Below are 19,567 nucleotides of genomic sequence, written 5' to 3'. Positions count from 1 at the left end.
TTATGTGAAATGCTTTTCAGAAGTAGAATTTTAATGAGTACTGCCAAAATCTAAAATTACATGGCATGGTGAGAGAGATTACTGTGTCTGTGATTAAATTGAAAATAATGTTTCACATTTTTTCCAAAATTAAGATGGGCCAATACTGGAATTCCTCACTGAAGATCATAAACTATGACAATAGACTGGAATGACTAAGACTTTTTCATCCCAGAATGGAACCAAAGAGAAGACTTTGGGACTAGGTTTGTCAGGCAGAGCATGGGGACTCAGAAATGCAGAAAACAAACCTAGGACTGACACATGGAAAGCATAAGATAATGCTTGAAGCTGTTATCTTAGCTGTGGCACAGAACACTGATGGGATGAGTGGTGAGAAAATGAAGAAGGTACTGCAGGTATGATGTCAGGGTTGAAAGCTTAAAAGGGGATGTCCAGTCCCAGCTTGCATGCATTTTACATCATGCCTACCATGTGACGACAGTAACGCAGAACGGTCTCTGCGTGCATATCACACCCAATAGCAGAGATGAAGAGAACATCTTCCCCGAGACGAGTCAGACAGTCTGAAAAACCAGAAATCAGCCATCAGCCCAAGAACTACAATTAATAATCAACCTACAGTAGCTCACCAATGCAAACCCCTGGAGGCCCCCTGCTTCGTATCTTTTTATTAAAGGCAGCATTGCCACCAACTAGCCTAACTGTGTGAAATCTTGCAGGGTTCAGTCAGTATTGTGATAAGAGACGTCCAAGGAAAGAGAAGGTTGCCTCTCTGTTGCTGGTGCACCAGTGAGGTGGCAATCATCCCTCTGGACTTGTATTTCAAAAGCCATGCCCAAGTAGGGTGCTGGGAGGTTCTGTGTTGTACACCACGAGGCCGCTCTTTGGATGAGCTTTCTTTGGAAATGTTAAGCTCTGTCTGCTTGGTCTTTAAAGATTACATGACACTGATTGTAGCAGTAGGAGTAGGAGTACTGACATAACTCCACCTGGGAAGTAACTTCTCCCCTCTTGATCTGGGTCTACTAATGTTGGCTGTTTCACCCAGACACGTGTTGCACTTCAGCTGATTCCTTTCCTGTAGGGAAAAAGCTTTAGGAAACTTAGGGATGAAAAGCGATATATAAATACCAGTAATTATTATAAGAGAGGCAGTTACTATTACCTACCCCATTAATTCAAAATATAAATAGCTCTTAGAAGAGTGATGAAAAATAAGAAAGTGTAAATGATTATTTTTTTCCCAAAAGTTTTGATTCGATGTATCTGTTTGACTACATAACCCAGTATAAAAAGCTGACCATTTTTAATGTTTATTTCTGCCAAAACTGTAACCATTGAAAGAACCTCAAGGAAATTCAGTTGATTATACAACTTGGATAATGGCATTCGGCTTTTCTTTAATTTTCATCCCAGCCAGATAAAAACAACTGGTGTACTTCTCCCAGCTGCTAATTAGCTTTTTATGTTCTCTGTTCCCAGAAAGAAAGTGTGTATTTAAATATATATATATGAAGTGACTACTGTATAGAGTATCTTATTTATAGCAAGTATGAAGCAACACATTTTTTAAAGGTGTCTTAAGCTTTAAATAGCTAGAAAATGTGTGCATGTTTTGTTTTTGAATGTTATATGCTTTTTTTTTTTAAAGGAAGCTGCAGAGGACAAAAATAACACTTGCTAAGAACAGGTTAAATATAAGTACACTGAATAATACAGTGTTTATTTATAGTACATGCCAGTGCATCTTGGTGCTCTACCTACCAGCAATATTTCTGCCCACTCCTCCAAATGACTGACAAACGCTTCCTGGAATGGTCTGTCCAAACTGCAGTAGATATAAACAAATGATAAAAAAAGCGTTTTGATGAGCCTTCAACAAATGTGTTCACTTCAATTCTGTCCTAATAATCCTCCTCATTTACATATTCTGTAAATAGCTTTGTTTGAGATGTGTGATGGTATTTCTTAATCATTTGCTGACAGAAATTAGTCAATTAAAAAATAATTTGCACAGGACTAAAAATGTCAACTTTCAAGCCATTTTTAAATTCATGCTTCTCTTTTTCTACTACTTCCATTACAGTTGAATGCTCTATTTTTGCTGCTCAAACATAGCTAGATTCCCAGCTACTGAGATTTTACTGACTGTTCAAAATGGTTTCACGGAGCTTAAAGTGAAATTTAAATTAGATTTGTACAGAAATATGACATGATGTGTTCTCTTAGTGTTCTCTTAGTTTTGTACAGTACTGTTCCTGACAACCACGGTCTTCTCTCTGATTCATTGCCTTTACCGAATTCATCAAACTTAGATATCCCTGAAAAACTGCATGAAATCAATCGATCAAACAATCAAAGTTTATTCATCAAATGCACAACAATACAGCGTGCAGCAGTAATTGCCGGCAATGAAATGTCTTTTCTAGGAGCTCACCAGGAGGGGATAAAAATCACAAAATTAAGGTTACAACATATGGTTACATAATAATAGTGCAATAGAAATTGAATAAGATAAACTTAGACAAAACTCGATATTAATAGAGCTGCTATGTGTCCAGGGTGTATGCCATGTCCAAGTAGTGCAGTATGCTGAATATAAAGAAAACTGTATGTCCATGTAGCCTTTATCGTGATTTGCTAATGGAACTGCATCTTGGCTATTCAGCAGTCTTATTGCCTGGAGGTAAAAGCTGTTTCGTAATCTGTTGGACTTTGACTGAATGCTTCAATACTGTTTACCAGACGTTAGGAGAGAAAACAGTTTAGGACTGGGATGACTGGTGCCTTCAGAATGGACCTGGCCTTCTTCAGATATCTAGCTGAGTAGATATCTTGGATGTTTGGTAGCTCACAGCCGGCAATGAGCTGCACTGACTTCACCACCCTCTGCAGTACTTTGCGATCCCGGGCAGGGCAGTTCCCATACCAGGCAGTGATTCCACCAGTCAGGATACTATAAATAGTGCACCTGTAGAAGCTGGCTTAGATATGTGACGGCATGCCGAACTTCTTTAGCTTGGAGAGAAAGAATAGGCGCTGCTGTGTTGTTTTGACCACGAGGTTAAGTCCTCTGTGATGTTAACTCCCAGGAACTTAAAACTGCTGACCCTCTCCATTGCAGTCCCATTGATATAAACAGGTATGTGATCTCCTCCCTGGTGTGTCCTATAATCCACGATCATCTCCTAGTCTAACTGATGTTCAGAGAGAGGTTGTTCTCCTGGCACCATGCTGCCAGGGTTTCAACCTCCTTCCTGTATGCAGACTCTTCTCCATCTGTGATCAGGCCGATGACTATTGTATCGTCCGCAAACTTAATGATGGTGTCACGGTCATCGGTTCTGACTCCTGTAAAATCTGTAGTTAAAGACCCTGTGCGAGACGGTATAATCCGGAAGAGACTGGAGCAGGACATCAGGGAAGACACAGCAGGATCGGGTTGGGTAGAAACACAGGGGTGTGATGACAGCAGTGATCTGGTGCATGATGGGAGCACAGGCGAACGAGTTCAAAAAGAAGTTCAATAGGGGAAATCAGGGTGCAGTCCTACGGATAGTTAAAACCTTGACTGAACAAGGCACTCCGAGCCCCGGACTTAATAGGTCAGGACACCATGATGAAGCCTGTGCCCCCGGCCAGTCCTGTACCCAGTGGTAGGCAGGCTTCCGGGCGTCCATCTTCCAAAGCTGAGCCCAGAACTACGGAGACAACGGGCTTAAATAGGGAAAAGGGGATAAGACACAGCTGGGACAAATAAAACTAGGTACACAACAAAAAAGGTAGGAGCGCCCTCTAGAGGAGGGATGACGACTGTGACAGATGGAATTATGCCTGGCGACACAGTCATGGGTAAATAAGGAGTAGTGGAGAGTGCTAAGCACACAGCCTTGGGCGTCTCCAATGTTTAGTCAGAGTAGAGGATAAGTTGGTGCCCACCCTTATCACCTGCGGACGATCCGTCAAAAAGTCCAGGATTCAATTACCAAAGGAGGTGTGCAGTCCCAGGTCCTGGAGCGTGATGACAAGCTTTGAGGGCACTATGGTATTGAATGCTGAGCTCTAATCAACAAACAGCATTCTCACATATGTTCCTTTCTTATCCAGGTATGAGAGGGCAGTATGGAGGGCAGTGGCAATAGCATCTTCTGTTGACCTGGTCTGGCGATACGCAAATTGCAGTGGGTCTAGGGTGTCAGGCAGCAAGGAGGTGATGTATGCTTTGACCAACCACCATCATGATAACTGATGTGAGTGCAACAGGGCGGTAGTCATTCAGGCAACTGACTCTGGGTTTCGTAAGAACAGGGACGATGTGGTTTTCTTAAAGCAGACCTTCATTTAATGAATCAAACTATTATTATGCTCTGTGGAAGAAGGATTAAAAGACAAGTGTTGTCTAAGAGTGGAATAAGATTGGAATGTTGTTCCACATCCAAAAAAGATGTAAATTTTCAGCTTCCAGCTACCTGCATGCTGCAATAAACTTCCTTCAGTATTTTCCTTGAAGATAAGTATTGTAGTTAAATTAAACTGAATGGACAGTGTACGTAAACCACACATTGCTAATGCCCTCCTCTCCAATGCCACACTGCTATGACCCCACACCAGTCCAGGTAGAAGCTGAGACTTCCAAATACCAGCCCTCCACCTGCCCAAATTTAAACAACAGCAAAAGCTGATTTTGAGGAACACATTGTTAAAAATAATTACAATTAATATTATAATTACATTACCTAAATTTAATTACATTGTGACTACTAATTAAAGTCTTAAAATATTAAATAAATTATACCAAACTAAATTTTTCGGATTCTTTTTAGAGGTTATTTTAGGTAATTCCTGCGCTAGTGCGCCATCTGCTGGAAAACGATCCTACTGCACACGTCTTTTACAGTTTATTGCTTGCGTTATCTGCTTTACTTTTCTTAACCCCAGATTATCGCCTGTTAAATTTCTGTAACAATTTTTAAGAGAAAAGAAAACGCTATATTAATAAACACCAAAGACTAAACATGGTTAATACTACTCTACAAGAAGAGACCCATGAAAATGAACTATTTTTTTATCATTTAATCCAGACAATATTTGGAAGCATCCTAATCAAGAGAAAACAAAATAACAATTTGATGTAAAGGTATTTCCTTCTGAACAAAAAAGTATTTAGCTTGGTAAGCAAGCAACTCTTGATAAGATTCAACTGAGATATTTGAAATAATGAAATTTACACACAGGGTAAAATCACAGCAGGAAGTCATGCAGAAAATAGTATGAGATGACAGATAGAAACTTAGTAAATAAATAAAGAATTGTGCTATTTCTTTACATAAAATGTTAAGGAACCAAGTACCTAGCTACTGCGTGTTGTAGATCATGCAGCGATAAGACCTTCAAAAAAGTCAGTTTACAAGCCTGTTGGAATCAGTTACAATCCTCCAAACCAGCAAAACAGGTCAAATGACCTCCACTCATTCAAAGCCTCATTCTATATCATCAAGAGTGAAAAGTTAAAAATTAAATTAGGGCTGGACAGTTCCTTACCAGTAACTTCTCCTGTTTACCTTTTGCAATGAAGTCCACATTGATCCCACCAATGACCACCTTAAATACAGCAAAAGACATACCTGACCTCAGAACTAGAGGTCACTAAAATGTCTTATTTTCAAGATTATTGTTAACAAACTAGGGGTGTTTAATCCTGGTCCTAGAGCGCCTGTGTGTCTGCAGTTTTTCAAGGTCAGATTAAAGCAGCAGCACCTCAAGACATGGGTGAAGCCGACCGGATGGTTTAGTTGGGGAAGAGTTAAGTTGGACCAAAAAACCCACAGACACAACAGTCGTCCAGAGCCAGGAGTGGACACACCAGTACTAAAGGAAAAATGTATTTATTTTGTTAGTTATAAATACCCCTTGAATGAGATCTGTGTTCTCTTCACAAGTTGCTAAGTGTACTAATATACTGTATTAACTCATTGTAGAACAGGGGAAATGAAGCAGGTGAGAAGTACTCTTTTCATTTGAAGCTTCTACATTTGTGTCTACAAGTTATTTTATCTTGTATTTGAATGTTGAATTTACTCAAAAAAATGCATGAGATGACAACTCTTTATATATATACGCACTGTCAGACATCATACAGTTTAATATGCAAAATATGTGGCTATGCATCTCAATAATAAAAACTAAGAAATGCATCTCAAACCCCTATAACTTCAAGATCTCTTCTTCTTTACATAACACAATGTGTGGCGCGGCTTGTGTTATACTTTAGTTCCAGTTCAAGAGTATTTAACTTGAGGTAAAAATGCTGCTAAATTCTATGAAACCATGGTTTGCCAAACATCCATTAATTTCAATTACAAAATATTATGTACTCAGAAAAAAGACAATATTCACTTTATTGATTTTCTGAGACAGGCACAACTCTTTTACTCTGGCCCTTGATCTGTTGACTCTGATAACATTATCCTTCATATTAAATTATGTATGTTTTTGACAAATGGTAAAGCTACTCACTGTTTTTGGATCAGAGGTTCGCCGATTCTTCTTTTGGAGGAATGAAATAGGTGTCTTTTTTCCTGTTTGCATCTTAGCTAAAGCACAGGCTATCTGGCTGCCCACTTTAGCATTGTTATGAATGAGGGAAACATCTTGGGTAAAGCAGGTCAAGGGAACTCAGTAACAAGATGAATTTTGGTAGAAAACAGCCTTTAGATTTTCTTTCTTTAATGTTGTGCAAAATCTTGACTTATTGTAACATGGCTAGGAGATTTGCACACCAAATGCAGCCCTAATGAGGGGAAAATCAGCACTCTAGCAGTTCCCTGTGAATCGGTCTGTTTCTGCCACTTGTAGTTTAAGGTATGGGCCCCTCTCTCCTTCCCCCTATTAGCTAGAACTAGGCTGTACCCCTGAGAAGTATTTTGCTATGGATCCTGTTGTACTGTTGTTTTAAGGCAACAGCCTGAATCTCAGACAGCCCCATGTACTAATGAACCTTTTTAGGAAGATTTTTGCCAGTTGTTCTTGTGTTGAGATTCAGACAGTGTTTCAGGATTTTGAAGACTTCAGTTAATACAGTACTCTATCTTCCCGTTTTTTTCTGATCACAAACTCTTTCAGCTGAGTTCCTCAACATTCCTACCAAACAACCCTTGAACCCAGTTCATTTAGACAGCATGAACTTTAAGTACATTTTAAGAAAAGGGCTAGGATGTAATAAGGATGAAGAATGACAAAGTAAATGTCAAAGCTCTTTTTTCCAAGCTGAAATCAAATATTCTTGGAGGATACTTGCTTCCAGGGACTTCCCTTGAGTCAGTACACTGAGTCTGTGTAGTATGTAGGGTGTGACATCTTTTCCTGTTATACCTTTGGCTCTACAGGAAGAAGAAATCAAGTCAGGTAGGTACAGTTATTGGAAAATACAATTTCATTGTGAACCTTTGGTAGATATTGTATTCTAGACCACATTTGTAAGGATTTCTACATATGCACATGCATCTATTTCATGTATTGTACAATAATCAGGTGATGGTGAGATGAACTTTTGGGCTGGTGGTCTCAGGCAGTGCTAGGTTGAGCACACGCGCTGCAAAATCTTTCACTATTTGCTTGATATTAGTTCTCTAATAAAAACACTTAGAACCTAAAACACTTGAGTCCACTTGGAATGTTGCAACATGCAGCCATTTCATGAAAACAACTCAACTTGAACCTTCATGATTGACAGGCCTCTACAATAAATCCACTGCACTGTATTACATAATGATTGCTTCTACCTGATCTATCTGATTCTACCTGATCAAATAAATATTCTACCTTGAGAATGCATGCAACTATGAAGCAACTTATACCTCTTGTTTTACACATCTCAGAAAATGCCATCTATTTCAGATCTGCCCTAATGTTCTTTAGTGTCTGAACTCAATATTTCTCTCCATATAAGGATAAAGTGGGCTATGGTATATAAATTATTCATCCAATCGGCCAAATACAAAATCCCTTTCTGTCCCTTATGGATTTCCTGAACAGACACAGTAGCATCGCGAACCTTGCTATAACCAGATAATGTCATGGGGTGGCATGACTTGCAAATGCCATCTTAGATGGTACTTTCAATCTCCTTTCTTCAGTCATTTCACCCACAAAACCAATTTCTTTTATTTGTTCTCATAATGTATTTTGGGCAAAACTAACCACCAATGGAAACTTATCCAAAAAATCAATCTACCCTTGTTTTAACTTCCTAATTAACTTTAAGTTGCTGGTTTAGTGTAGCACAAGTGCTATAAAATGTTAATGAAAACATTACTGTCTGCCTCACACAAGGTCAGCAGCTATTGTAATATTTATTTCTGTACAGTTCTGCTTCAAAAGGTTTAAATGCATTTATAAACTCTGATCCTTTTCAATAGCAGCACCAAGCCCCACAATTTCATGACGCTCTGAGATGTGTCAGGTTTTCTTACGTGAATTTCTCACTTTTCATAATCCTCCAACAACAATTAAGGCAGAACAGCTGTGCGTAATGTCACAACTGCTGTACGTCAGTCTTTATTGATACCAGCCTTATATGGAGGAGCCCTCTGTATCTGCAGTCTGAGCTTAGACACCAGGGCTGCTCCTTCCATTACAGCGGGAAAGAAGGTGTGAAGAAGAATGCCCCATTGGACAGAAACCAAAATGTGGCTCACGGAGCAAGTCTCTTAGCAGTGTAAATAAAATCTGTCCTGTTTCAAAACACTCGTTTTTACCTGGCTTCTTCCAGGGCGGTCTGGATGCCGGCTTCAATCTGCTGGCCCTTGGCTGCCTGCTCCTCTGGGATGGGAACTGCCACCAGCACTCCACTCTGCAGGCCCAGGGAGAGCGAGTGTGCTGCATGACAGAGAGAGCTGCAGCTAGAACGCCAGCCCCAGGTGAATACTGTAGTGGCTTACTGTGGCGTTACATTAAACTGTCATATTTCAATATCTAAAATATCTGCTTATAACGGCGGTGTGTGTGTTCAGTCCGACTCTTTGTGACCTCATGGACTTCAGTGTGCCAGACCTGTCTTTCAAGAACCGCTTCTCTGAGCTCTTGAAAAATTCATATTCATTACTTCAGTAATACTATCTATCCATCTTAACCTCTGCCGCCCCCTTCTTCTTTACCCTTCAATCTTTCCCAACTTCAGAGTCTTCTCCAGTGAATCCTGTCTTTGCACTATATGGCCAAACTATTTGAGTTTTAGTTTTACTATCAATCCTTCCAATGAACAATCTGTGTTTATTTCCTTGAGTATTGACTGATTTGATCTCTGTGCAGTCCAAGGAACTCTCAACAACAATTTTCTTCAACACCACAATTCAAAAGCATCGATTTTCTGACGCACAGCCTTACTTATAGTCCAACTCTCACATCCATATGCTACCACAGGGAAGACCATAGCTTTCACTGTATGGATCTTTGTTGACAATGTAATATCTTTGCACTTTAATCTTATCTAAATTTGCTTTTGCTTTCCTCCCAAGAAGCAAGCATCTCTTGATTGCATGGCTACAATCACCATCTGCTGAGATCCTTGAGCCCAAGAAAAAATCTGTCACTACCTCCACTTCTTCATCTGTTTGCAAAGGATTAATATGGCCCATTGACATAATCTTCATTTTTTCATGTTAAGCTGCAGGCCAACTTTTGTACTTTCTTCTTTTACCTTCACCAACAGACTCTTCAGCTCTTCTTCACTTTCAGCCATAACAGCAGTACCACAATGTTAAATACTAAAACACAATATTGTAAGCTCCTCTCTTATCCAATGATCAACATTCAGTTCACAGTAATCTACATTATTAATGCCTTTTATCTCAATGATTGGTCCCAGATAATACATTCCTCTTCAACATTTTAATATTTTTAATATCACTGCCACAATGAAAACAGGTTAAGGTACAAATAGAACCACTGTATGTCAGTATAGGGATAAACTAAATTTAGGAATATATTAAATAAGGATACATTTGAAAACATTCAATTAAAACATTTTGACCTTCAGAATTAGGGCTTGGCTAATTCCTTTCTACAAAACTCAGATCCTTTATTGTCTACCACAATTTCACAGTGGTGAAGAATGAAATTATATGCTATTTAGGTGGGCTATGATCTCAATTAAACTACATTGTTAATTACAAGTGATTTATAAACTGTGAAAGTCTCATGTGCTAAGTACCAGTAATGCAGGATTTGACTCTATCAAGGTTATTTCTTCTCACCAATAAGCTCTGAGGCCTCTTTGGCATCTGCCACATTGTATGGGGAGCTGAATCCACTTTGTGGAGAAAAGAATGCTGGAAAATCCCTGGATTTTCCAAATGTGGCAACGCAGACACCCAGTGTTTCCTGATAGAAGACACATGATGACATTAAAAAAGCAAGGAATTTTAGAAATTTGATCTGAAAGTAATTACATGCAACACTTGTGTTACAGTGATCTTTGTCTCATTTCCCTGCTGTCACTCATTCAGACAATTCAGGCCAAAGCATGTTGTATTAAACACTGATGTATCTCAGTCACAGTGATTTAAACTGTCACCTTTATGGTGATTTCATGCATAATTATGATCCATTATCCTTTTTAAATAAACATAGGGAATTAAATGAAAAAACGAAACCAAGTGATCAGTATCACAAATTAGAGATTGTCCTAATATTTTACCAATATTGCATTTCTTTTCAATGGTTTTTACAATAAAAAATTGAACAGAATTTCTGAACCTCTTGTAGATTTCAGGGTAGTTTACTTTTATATTAAATCTGGCATAGTTCACATTCCATATCGTTTTCATCATAAAAAATACACACCAAGTATTCTAAAGTCCGGCCGATGTCCAGGATGGATTTTACTCCAGCTGAAACCACGGCCATGGGCGTGCGGCCGAGCTCAGTGAGGTCCGCACTGATATCCAATGCTGGAGTGATCAAAGGGCAGTTCAGCCATTAGAACAACATCCCTTCCATGAACTACTAATGGAACAGTTAGGTAAAGTAGAATTGGAAAGGAGAAAGGTATTGTGTATTATGGATAGCACCAGTCTTACAGTCAAGAGCAGATATGAGTACACAATGTGTGGAAATCACAAAATGTCTGAGTATAAATAACTTAGTTTCTTATATTCCAATGTGCATGTATAACTACACTACACAGCCATTTAAACCCTCTAGCCTGGTATCATTGCTTTGCTATATTAATGTACTGTGTTAAAATGGATACCCCTAAATTTTCCGGCTAAATAAATCTACAGATTAATTGCTCTGATAAAGATAAACATTTGCAAGTGGCCCGTCTATTTCCAGTAAGTAATGCTCTTCAATCTTGTCACCAGTAACATGGTTCCTTTTGTTTAAAAAAAATATATTTACCAACCAATAAAGCATGAAAAATGTCTTGATAGTAAATGTACATTTTGCAGTTGATGTATTCTTCAGGGTTCTCAGAGGAAGTTGCTTTATCAGAGAGCCTACAACATCATTGTCTTTAAGTACAATTTCAGTGATTATCCAGTCAAGGGAAGCAAGATATGAGCAAACTATGCATTGTGATGTAAAAAAATGCGTCTTTCCACGCCCAAACCTTTTGAACATTATTTTTCCTATCCTAGACTTCTTCTCGATATACTGTACATAGAAAGTGAATACTACAGAGGGAAATAGTAATTCAAAAAGTCATCAATCCATCCAATTTCTAACCACTTTTTCCAAATTGGCTGCAGGGGAGCCAGAGCCTATCCTGACAAGCAACAGGCACAAGACAGAGTACACCCTGGACAGGACGCCAATACATCACAGGGCACACACACACAAACAAGCACACGCTCACACCAGGTCAAAGTTCCTAGAAGCCAGATAACCTCCCAGTATGTTGTAGGACTGTGGGAGGAAACTGGAGCACCCAGAGGAAACCCACATGAACACAGGAGAACATGCAAACACCACACAGAGAGCACCCTGGGTCAGGGATTGAACTCAGGGCCTCAGCACTGCAAGGCAGGAATACTAACCACTCTGAGACCACATTACCATGGTATATAGTCAAGGTAAAAGACAGAAATCACCATAGATTATCTCTTTGGTATTTTAATAGATAAAATATCATCAATAACATAAAAAAATACATTTTGTATATAATTAAAAAATGAAAAGCATGCATGCAATCAGACTGGGCACTCACTAGTTTCTCCTCCACGGTGCACTCCCCCTATCCCCCCAGTCACAAACACCGGGATCCCCACTCTGTGTGCCGCTAGCATGGTGGCTGATACAGTGGTGCCCCCTGACAGCCCCTGAGTAAAGAACACACATAGCACTGGAGTTCATGGAGCTTCTCCTTCGCCTAATCATTCAAAAACAATAGCCAGCCAAAGAAAATTAACCAACCAGTCAAAATTAATTTATTACACACCTTTCCGGGCAGAGCTCTGTGCTTGAACATGTAGTATATGCAACAATGTGTAATATGTACGTGCACAAAACAGTCCGGAAATCCAAGCTCAAAATCTTGGGGCGGATAGGAAGGTTTGGAAGCTTATTAGAGCCACGGAGAAAAAAATGTGTGTTGAAACAACATCAGATTGTGTTTAAACTAATTTTTGCATTATTTTTTCTTCATTAAAGAAGATAACATTGTGTTAAAATGAGATCATTATTTTGTGAACAATGTAGCCTAATATATTACTAGCTTGCAATATATACTATATGCAACAATATTCCCCCAGAATAACAACAGAGTTATTGATTTAGTATTTTTAATTACTGGTGATATGTTAGCAGCACTATCTCACATATTTTAAGAATCTCATTTAAACCAAGTCTAAAAAAGCAAAACTATCTAGTTTAAACACACAAAAATGTTTTTCTCCGTGGGGCTAATAAGCTTCCATAGGAAGGCCTTGGAGACTTATTAATAAAATTAAATCGAAAAGTCTTTATTTTCAGTCTAAAATTAAATACACCATTTTGTTTTCATTATTGCGTTAATTAATGTTGAAGGCACAACAAAGGGCAAAACAAGTACACTGGCTTTTAACGCAAAACAAAAGCAATACAGACTCACTAGCCTAGTGCACACTAGTGCTAGTTATGAGTCCAGAACTTCCATCCATTTTCGAATTGCTTTATCCAGCAGAGGGTCACGGGGGAGCCAGAGCCTATCCTGGCAAACAACTAAAAGCAATTGAGGCATCTCCAGGTTAAATGTCCAAGCAGTGAGGGTAGGGCTTGCAGCTTTGCAGTTACATGCTCATACATGTCATCCAATCATCCAATCACTCAGTCAAGACAACATCTCAGCCAACACGTCAATATCATGGAGCTTAACAGCCATGGGATGGCATATTGAAGCAGGTGCCTACCTTGCTGATGACGTAGGGTAGGTCTCTGCAGGACACTTTGAGAGAGGAGGAGTTACCAGCCAGAAACTGAAGCTGTTTTTCTGACAAGCCCACATGCACCCTTCCCTGTAATACGCCGATAGTGGCAGGTGTAGCTCCATTGGCCTTTACTATGGCTTCCACTTCTTTTGCTGTGCTATAAAAATCATATTTTTCCAATTGGTTTATGACTTTATTATGCTCTGATTTGTGTTAGAAATTTTAAAAGTTTGCATATCTTATGTATACAGGCAATTTGTTTCCCTCCCCATTTTTAAAGCAAAGATTATGTGATGAATGTATTCAAACAATTACTAAAGTCTAGAAGATACACCTTAGACATGTATCTGAGTCCTGATTTTGTTAGTCTTTCTCATATTCAAATTCCTAGCTCCCCTGTTCATATCTCTGTTTATATTATTGTATCTCTGCAACTGTTGTATCTGTCATACACCTCCGGACTGTAGCATTATCTCCTCAGTGGTTCACGGTGGGCCGTGGAAATTCTGCTTAAAATGCTCTTTGTGACATCTTCCATCAGAGATAAAAAAAAATCGATTTGGGACTTCACTGACATTGTCGGGAAGAATGTTTATAGTTCTTGCTGTGTTCTGTTTTTCAAAGACTTCTTTTCAGACTTTTTTTCAGGTTGTCTGCAATAATCAAGGGCTTTTTTCAAGAACTTTGCTGTGAAGGCCTATTTCCCATTTCCTTCCAACACTGTCCTGTACAACATCTGAAGTACTCGTGTTTATATTTGACTTTGAACAACATGTAAGAGGGGGAAAATAAGATTAAAAGAAAATGAGACTACAAGAAAAACAAGAAATACTGATGGTCTTTAATGGTTGTTGAAGACATTATAAATTCAGTATACCATGGCCTATATCTCTGTATCACAGCAGTATTACCACAGTATGCCAGAAGAAGAGGAAGAAAAGTATAATTTAATTTCAAGAAAATGTCTTGCAGGAGTCACAGTTACTATAATTTGTCAATTGCTGCATAAGAATCAAAAAGAAATTCCAATACATTTTAAACTATTTGTTACGTAAAACTAATGTCACTTAATAAGATCAAATAGAGAGGCTTTTTAGAATTTAAGTGCAGTGAAACTTATGAATATGTAGAGTCATTCAAACATACCTCAGATTACGAGGATAGGGCATGCCATGTGTAATAATGGTGCTTTCTAAAGCCACAACTGGCTTCTGATTCGCCAAGGCTTCTGACACAGCTGGGTGGACTTTGAAAAGACTCTCTGCAAAATTAAACATTAATTATTTTAATGCATTCTGTAATATTATCTTCAGCCTTTGAATCTTGCTCACAGAGGAATATGGTCAAGATTTCTAACTATGTGTTTTTTTTCAGCCACTCGACATTCAAGAAAGAAATACCTTGAAATATTCTTTCCCTATTCTAACCTCTCAGCTACAACCCACTAGTTCAATAACGAGAATGATTGTTTTGTTTATTTTCACTCGGACAGACAGGCTCTATATTACATATTTGAATCCTCATTTGAATTAATAATTTTATTAATGTTAGTTTTTTATTTTTTTTCTATCTTACACTGTAACTTGAAATTTGTGAGGTTTGAGCAGATGAACAAGACAAGATAGCAATTATAATATCTATTATTAGCAATACAAATCAGTGTTTAGTTTAGTAAGAGCTCAGCTGCAACATAAAAAAGACAGGCTGGTCCTGACTTAACCCCATGAAAAATGATTCTTCTCAGCAGCATTTCAGTTAAGTCCAGTTGCTTGATCTCTTGGTATTTGTGAGAAGATGTTCAAGCGCTCAGAATAATCATGTTTTACAGTTTAGATTTTAAGGTTTGGCAGAGCGCTACAAGATCTTTTATTTTCATTTCAGCTCTCACTCATTTATTATTTGAACTATTTATTAGCTTGATTAGTCAAGTTACGATATTTTCAAAGCCACATATTAAAGAGACGTATTAAAAGACTGGAGGGTTGTACTGTATGTACTCTAGCCATAAAGACCCCCTGAAATAACAGACACCGACAGCTGTTTCACACTTATTTGAGCTCGTCGGTGGGACACTAAACCCTTACAGTGACAGTTATTATCTTTTACGAATTTTACGTTTTAGCCAAGGTGGTGTGAGGACCAACCTATAGCAATGATTAATAAATATCTGAACCTTTCTTCTACCTCTTTCATTAACTAACACCCTCCAAAACATTTACAAAATCGGCAGTGTTATGTTAAATAGAGCACTAATGGGTCACTTTACCATGAAGGCTTTGTTTCTGAGCTGAGCTGTGGAATGTCGGAACTGCATATCTTTGAAGAATGAAAGAACCCTTCCGCAGCATTCTACTTTTGGACCTTACAAAAAAAAAATTAGAGTATAATACATGTTACAAATGAGAAACAGTCATGTGGTCTTTCTCTTTCAATTGAAAGAACCTTATTCATTCAAAGAACACATTAAGATGTCAAACAGGATTCCATGAAAGCTGATTCCACAGCATGGCTTGGAATTTTTTATATGAATGGTTTTCACATTTTGTTGCATTAAACCTTGCAATCATGACACTTTGAAATAGCAATTAAGATCTGTTATAGTGTATGCACAACCTACTCCACACAATCGAAGCAAAACACAAAACATATGAAAGAAAAATAGAAAGGTCGTGATTGTGTAAGTATGCAAAACCTTGTTGCGATGGCAAACCTAAATTAATTTAGATGCACAAAATTACTTTAACGAGACACACAATTAGAAAGGTTAAGGCAACTCAAGTTGCCTCTGTACAATAATACTGGTTCACTTGTTTTGGTTGATATTGTCGATCCCTTTTCAGACTGTAATATTATATTTACATATATATGTAAATATATTTACGTATATTTACACATACATTTAAATTTACATCTCCACAATTTCCATGGTCCAGGCTACAATGATTCAACTAATTAAACCAATAATGTACTTATAATTATGGAATTTTTGTAATTTTCAATTACTTTCAGAAACACAAAACATCATTTTTTTTAAACTAGTGACCAACAGATGGTGTTTTGTATGCGCAGGTATTAAATAATGATACCTCTCTTGGTAAAATAAAAAAAATTGCTTTTTCAAAACATAGTTTTGGTCTATTTAAACAATTGCACAGTTAATTCGATTATATTAATGTACTCTCTGGGTTAAAGATAAAATTAGTTTGAATATTACTTATGAGCATTGTAATCTTACCTACACTATCAAATATGCCTTTTCTGTCATCAATAATTAATTTTGCAAATGATTGTTATTACAAGTAAAACAATTTTGCAATTGTAATAGTTTCAATCTCTGAGGATGAAAATTAAAAAGAATTCTGGAGTTCTCTTATAATTATCACTCAGCAAGATGATTTTGTTACTATTTAGGACTCTCTGAATTCTGCACATTAACCGATGTTAAGCCACAATGGACTGCGAGCTGTAATTTACATGCTCATGAGTTTAAGAATGAAGCTTTAATTTCACCAAATGCTTCTTACAAGATGTTATATATTAAACTGCATACCCTACTGTATTCCATCACAGAAATATTGTATCTGTGCTAACCTTGACCTTATTTTTTATTTTATAATTTTGCATGTAGTTTCTAATTTTTATTGTAAATTTTGTATTTCATGTTTTATAACTACAAAACTAAATAATAATTTAAATATCTTCATCTAACTGTTTAGACAAACTTTACCCATACTTAACCCACTATCTCATTAACACACTAACAATGCAGTCTACATCCTGACTTTATCAAAGGAAGTGGAACAAGCTTCCCAGCCATGTTGTCAAAACTTTTACCATGGTTGGTTTCAAGAAATGGCTGGATGATGTGCCAAGATCAATTGCTTGCAAAAAGTATGCATACGTCTGTGTGGAGACCACATGTTAAGCATACTTTTCTACATAAAGAATTCACTGTAATCATAGTTTTGTCATTTTCTAGAACAAATACATTATATAAATACATTTGTCTCTCTTCTTTGAACACTGGATAATCACAATGTACCCTCTATTGCTCTATCTGCCCTCTGTCCCTTCCAACTTATCTCAACTGAACAAGAAACTGATTACAAAACAGCTATGGTTAAAAGGCCACTTGTACTTCAGCTGCCCACAGTACATACTGCCTTAAAGAGACAGCAGTAACACAGTCAAATACAGTATACAAGAACACTTTGGGAGATTCAAAAGTGAAGCTCACGGTATGACTTAAAGGTGGATTTGTACTTGAAAATATTTATATCACATCACCAGCATCTTCAGAACTCAAGGTAAAGAAATCAGTCAGAAACGTTTTGAATGGCGGAATGCAGAAATGTGCATGTTAGCCGTTGATGATTTGTGTCCAGCACAGACAGCAACCAAAACAAAACTGAAAATATTTCTCTGCATTTCGTGTTAATAGAGCTTGTTTTGAGTTTATTTTCTCTTCAGATACAAAATTGATTTTTTTTACTGTTTATTTGACATTTTTGTAAAAATATGACAAATGTAATTAGCTTGCAGGAGGAGTTACAACCTCCTCCAAAAACTGAAAAGTTGTTTTAGGCTGAGTGATGTTTCTATGAAGTGTTGTGGCATACAGTATCAAACATGTTTGGAAAAAAAACAGCCTATTAAAGTATCCTGTTGTGACCACATTAATGTCAATTCTGATTTTTTTACATAAAGGTTATGTTTTTTGTTTAATTGCATTGATTAAAAACTGGGTCCAACACTTATAAATTTGGATATAAATAGAAATGAAATGAAATTTGCATTACGTTAAGTTTGCATTTGACTTAATCTGTTTCTCAAGCAAATGCAGTTAAACCCAACAAGGGGTTTAGAGACTGGGCTCTGTATATTGATATAAAATCTCACAGTTTTACATGGCTGGTAGTTCTTTTTGCTTATAGAATACAACATTTTTGTGGGGCCCTAGTTTCACTGTAGTCTTTTTTTGGCAGTTACACTTAAAAAGACTAAATAATTTCTTTGCAAGTAATCAATAGATCATCACTTAGATCATCTTCCTAAAGATACCAATTTGTCACGTGTTTCTTATGATTATTCTCAAGGACATATTGTTTAACAGAAATATATCATATTGAAGGATTAATATTTTTTCCCATTATTTTCTAACATTGTAAAAAAATGTATTGGTTGTTCTTACCTTTCCCACCGAGTGTCAGAAGAAATGAACTTTGGCCCCTGGCTTGTGTTTATTTTACCAATGTTCACTGGTGAGGGATCAGCCACCCCCTCTACACTCCACTCCCCACTCCCCACTCCCCACTACCACAATGCCCAGGTACTGAAACATTTGTGTTATTGATGGAAAAAGAGGTGTTAGTGAATTAAGGATCTGTGTTTGTCTGTTGGGGATCTTGTGACTATAAGCAGACGGTAATTTATGTGGGTATGGGCTTAATACATAACAGTTGTAATGACTCCTAAAATTTTGATTCATCTTTGTTGTAAAGGGGAGGTCTGGTTAATGTTGGTGTGCTCAAAAAATGGTTCATGACAGGTCTAACTCACGTCTAGGATTGTATTGGGGTCTTCTGGGTAATATATCATATCATGTGGTGTGCCGGGGTTGTTTTGTTCTTTCAGAATCATTTGGCTGCAACAAGGTTCTTATTGCTAGAATGTAATAATAATAATTGCTTACACTTATATAGCGCTTTTCTGGACACTCCACTCAAAGCGCTTTACAGATAATGGGGACTGTAGCTGTTCAAAGATTTTGTTTGTCACAGCATCTGGGTTTTACACCATCTCCAATTAGATAACATACACATAGAGATTTTAACAAAATTAAATAAATATATAAGATGTTTTAACAGACTTACAAATGTATCTTAATAACTTCCTCAAATATCAAGATTGACACTCATGCCTGCAACCATATCAAATAGTGACAGGGTCACTATAATGTAAAAAGGTGCCATCCTTCAGATAAGATATAAAACCAAGGTCTAGGTTCTCTGTAATCATTAAAAATCCCAGAGTGTTTCTCGAAAAGAGTCGGGTTGTTACCCCGGTGTCCTGGCCAAATTTCCCATTGGTCCTTATCAATCATGGCCTCCTAATAATCCCCATCTATGAATTGGCTTCATCACTCTGCTCTCCTCCCC

At 37.5% G+C, this 19,567-nt stretch overlaps 1 protein-coding gene across 1 annotated transcript in view; it reads right to left on the bottom strand.

The window, feature by feature from the left end:
- The window catches only part of LOC148654755 (uncharacterized), a 32,088-nt gene extending 13,435 nt beyond the window's left edge, over positions 1-18,653 (bottom strand). Inside the window, exons 1-13 of the mRNA XM_088644675.1 lie at positions 18,601-18,653; positions 15,676-15,770; positions 14,556-14,670; positions 13,392-13,566; positions 12,212-12,323; positions 10,846-10,952; positions 10,257-10,383; positions 8,760-8,880; positions 7,297-7,382; positions 6,520-6,653; positions 5,545-5,604; positions 1,768-1,831; positions 472-566 (exon numbers count right to left, since the gene is read on the bottom strand). Of these exons, the coding sequence (XP_088500801.1) occupies positions 472-566; positions 1,768-1,831; positions 5,545-5,604; positions 6,520-6,653; positions 7,297-7,382; positions 8,760-8,880; positions 10,257-10,383; positions 10,846-10,952; positions 12,212-12,323; positions 13,392-13,566; positions 14,556-14,670; positions 15,676-15,757 (1,278 nt within the window). The 5' untranslated portion in view covers positions 15,758-15,770; positions 18,601-18,653. The remainder of the gene's footprint in view (positions 1-471; positions 567-1,767; positions 1,832-5,544; positions 5,605-6,519; positions 6,654-7,296; positions 7,383-8,759; positions 8,881-10,256; positions 10,384-10,845; positions 10,953-12,211; positions 12,324-13,391; positions 13,567-14,555; positions 14,671-15,675; positions 15,771-18,600) is intronic.
- Between the last annotated feature and the right edge of the window lie 914 nt (positions 18,654-19,567).

The sequence above is a fragment of the Lepisosteus platostomus genome, chromosome 9, assembly GCF_059453375.1.
Source record: "Lepisosteus platostomus isolate fLepPlt1 chromosome 9, fLepPlt1.hap1, whole genome shotgun sequence".
Taxonomy (NCBI): Eukaryota; Metazoa; Chordata; class Actinopteri; order Semionotiformes; family Lepisosteidae; genus Lepisosteus; species Lepisosteus platostomus.
The sequence above is the reverse complement of the archived record's forward strand: the minus strand, read 5'-3'. Positions and strand labels throughout refer to the sequence as shown.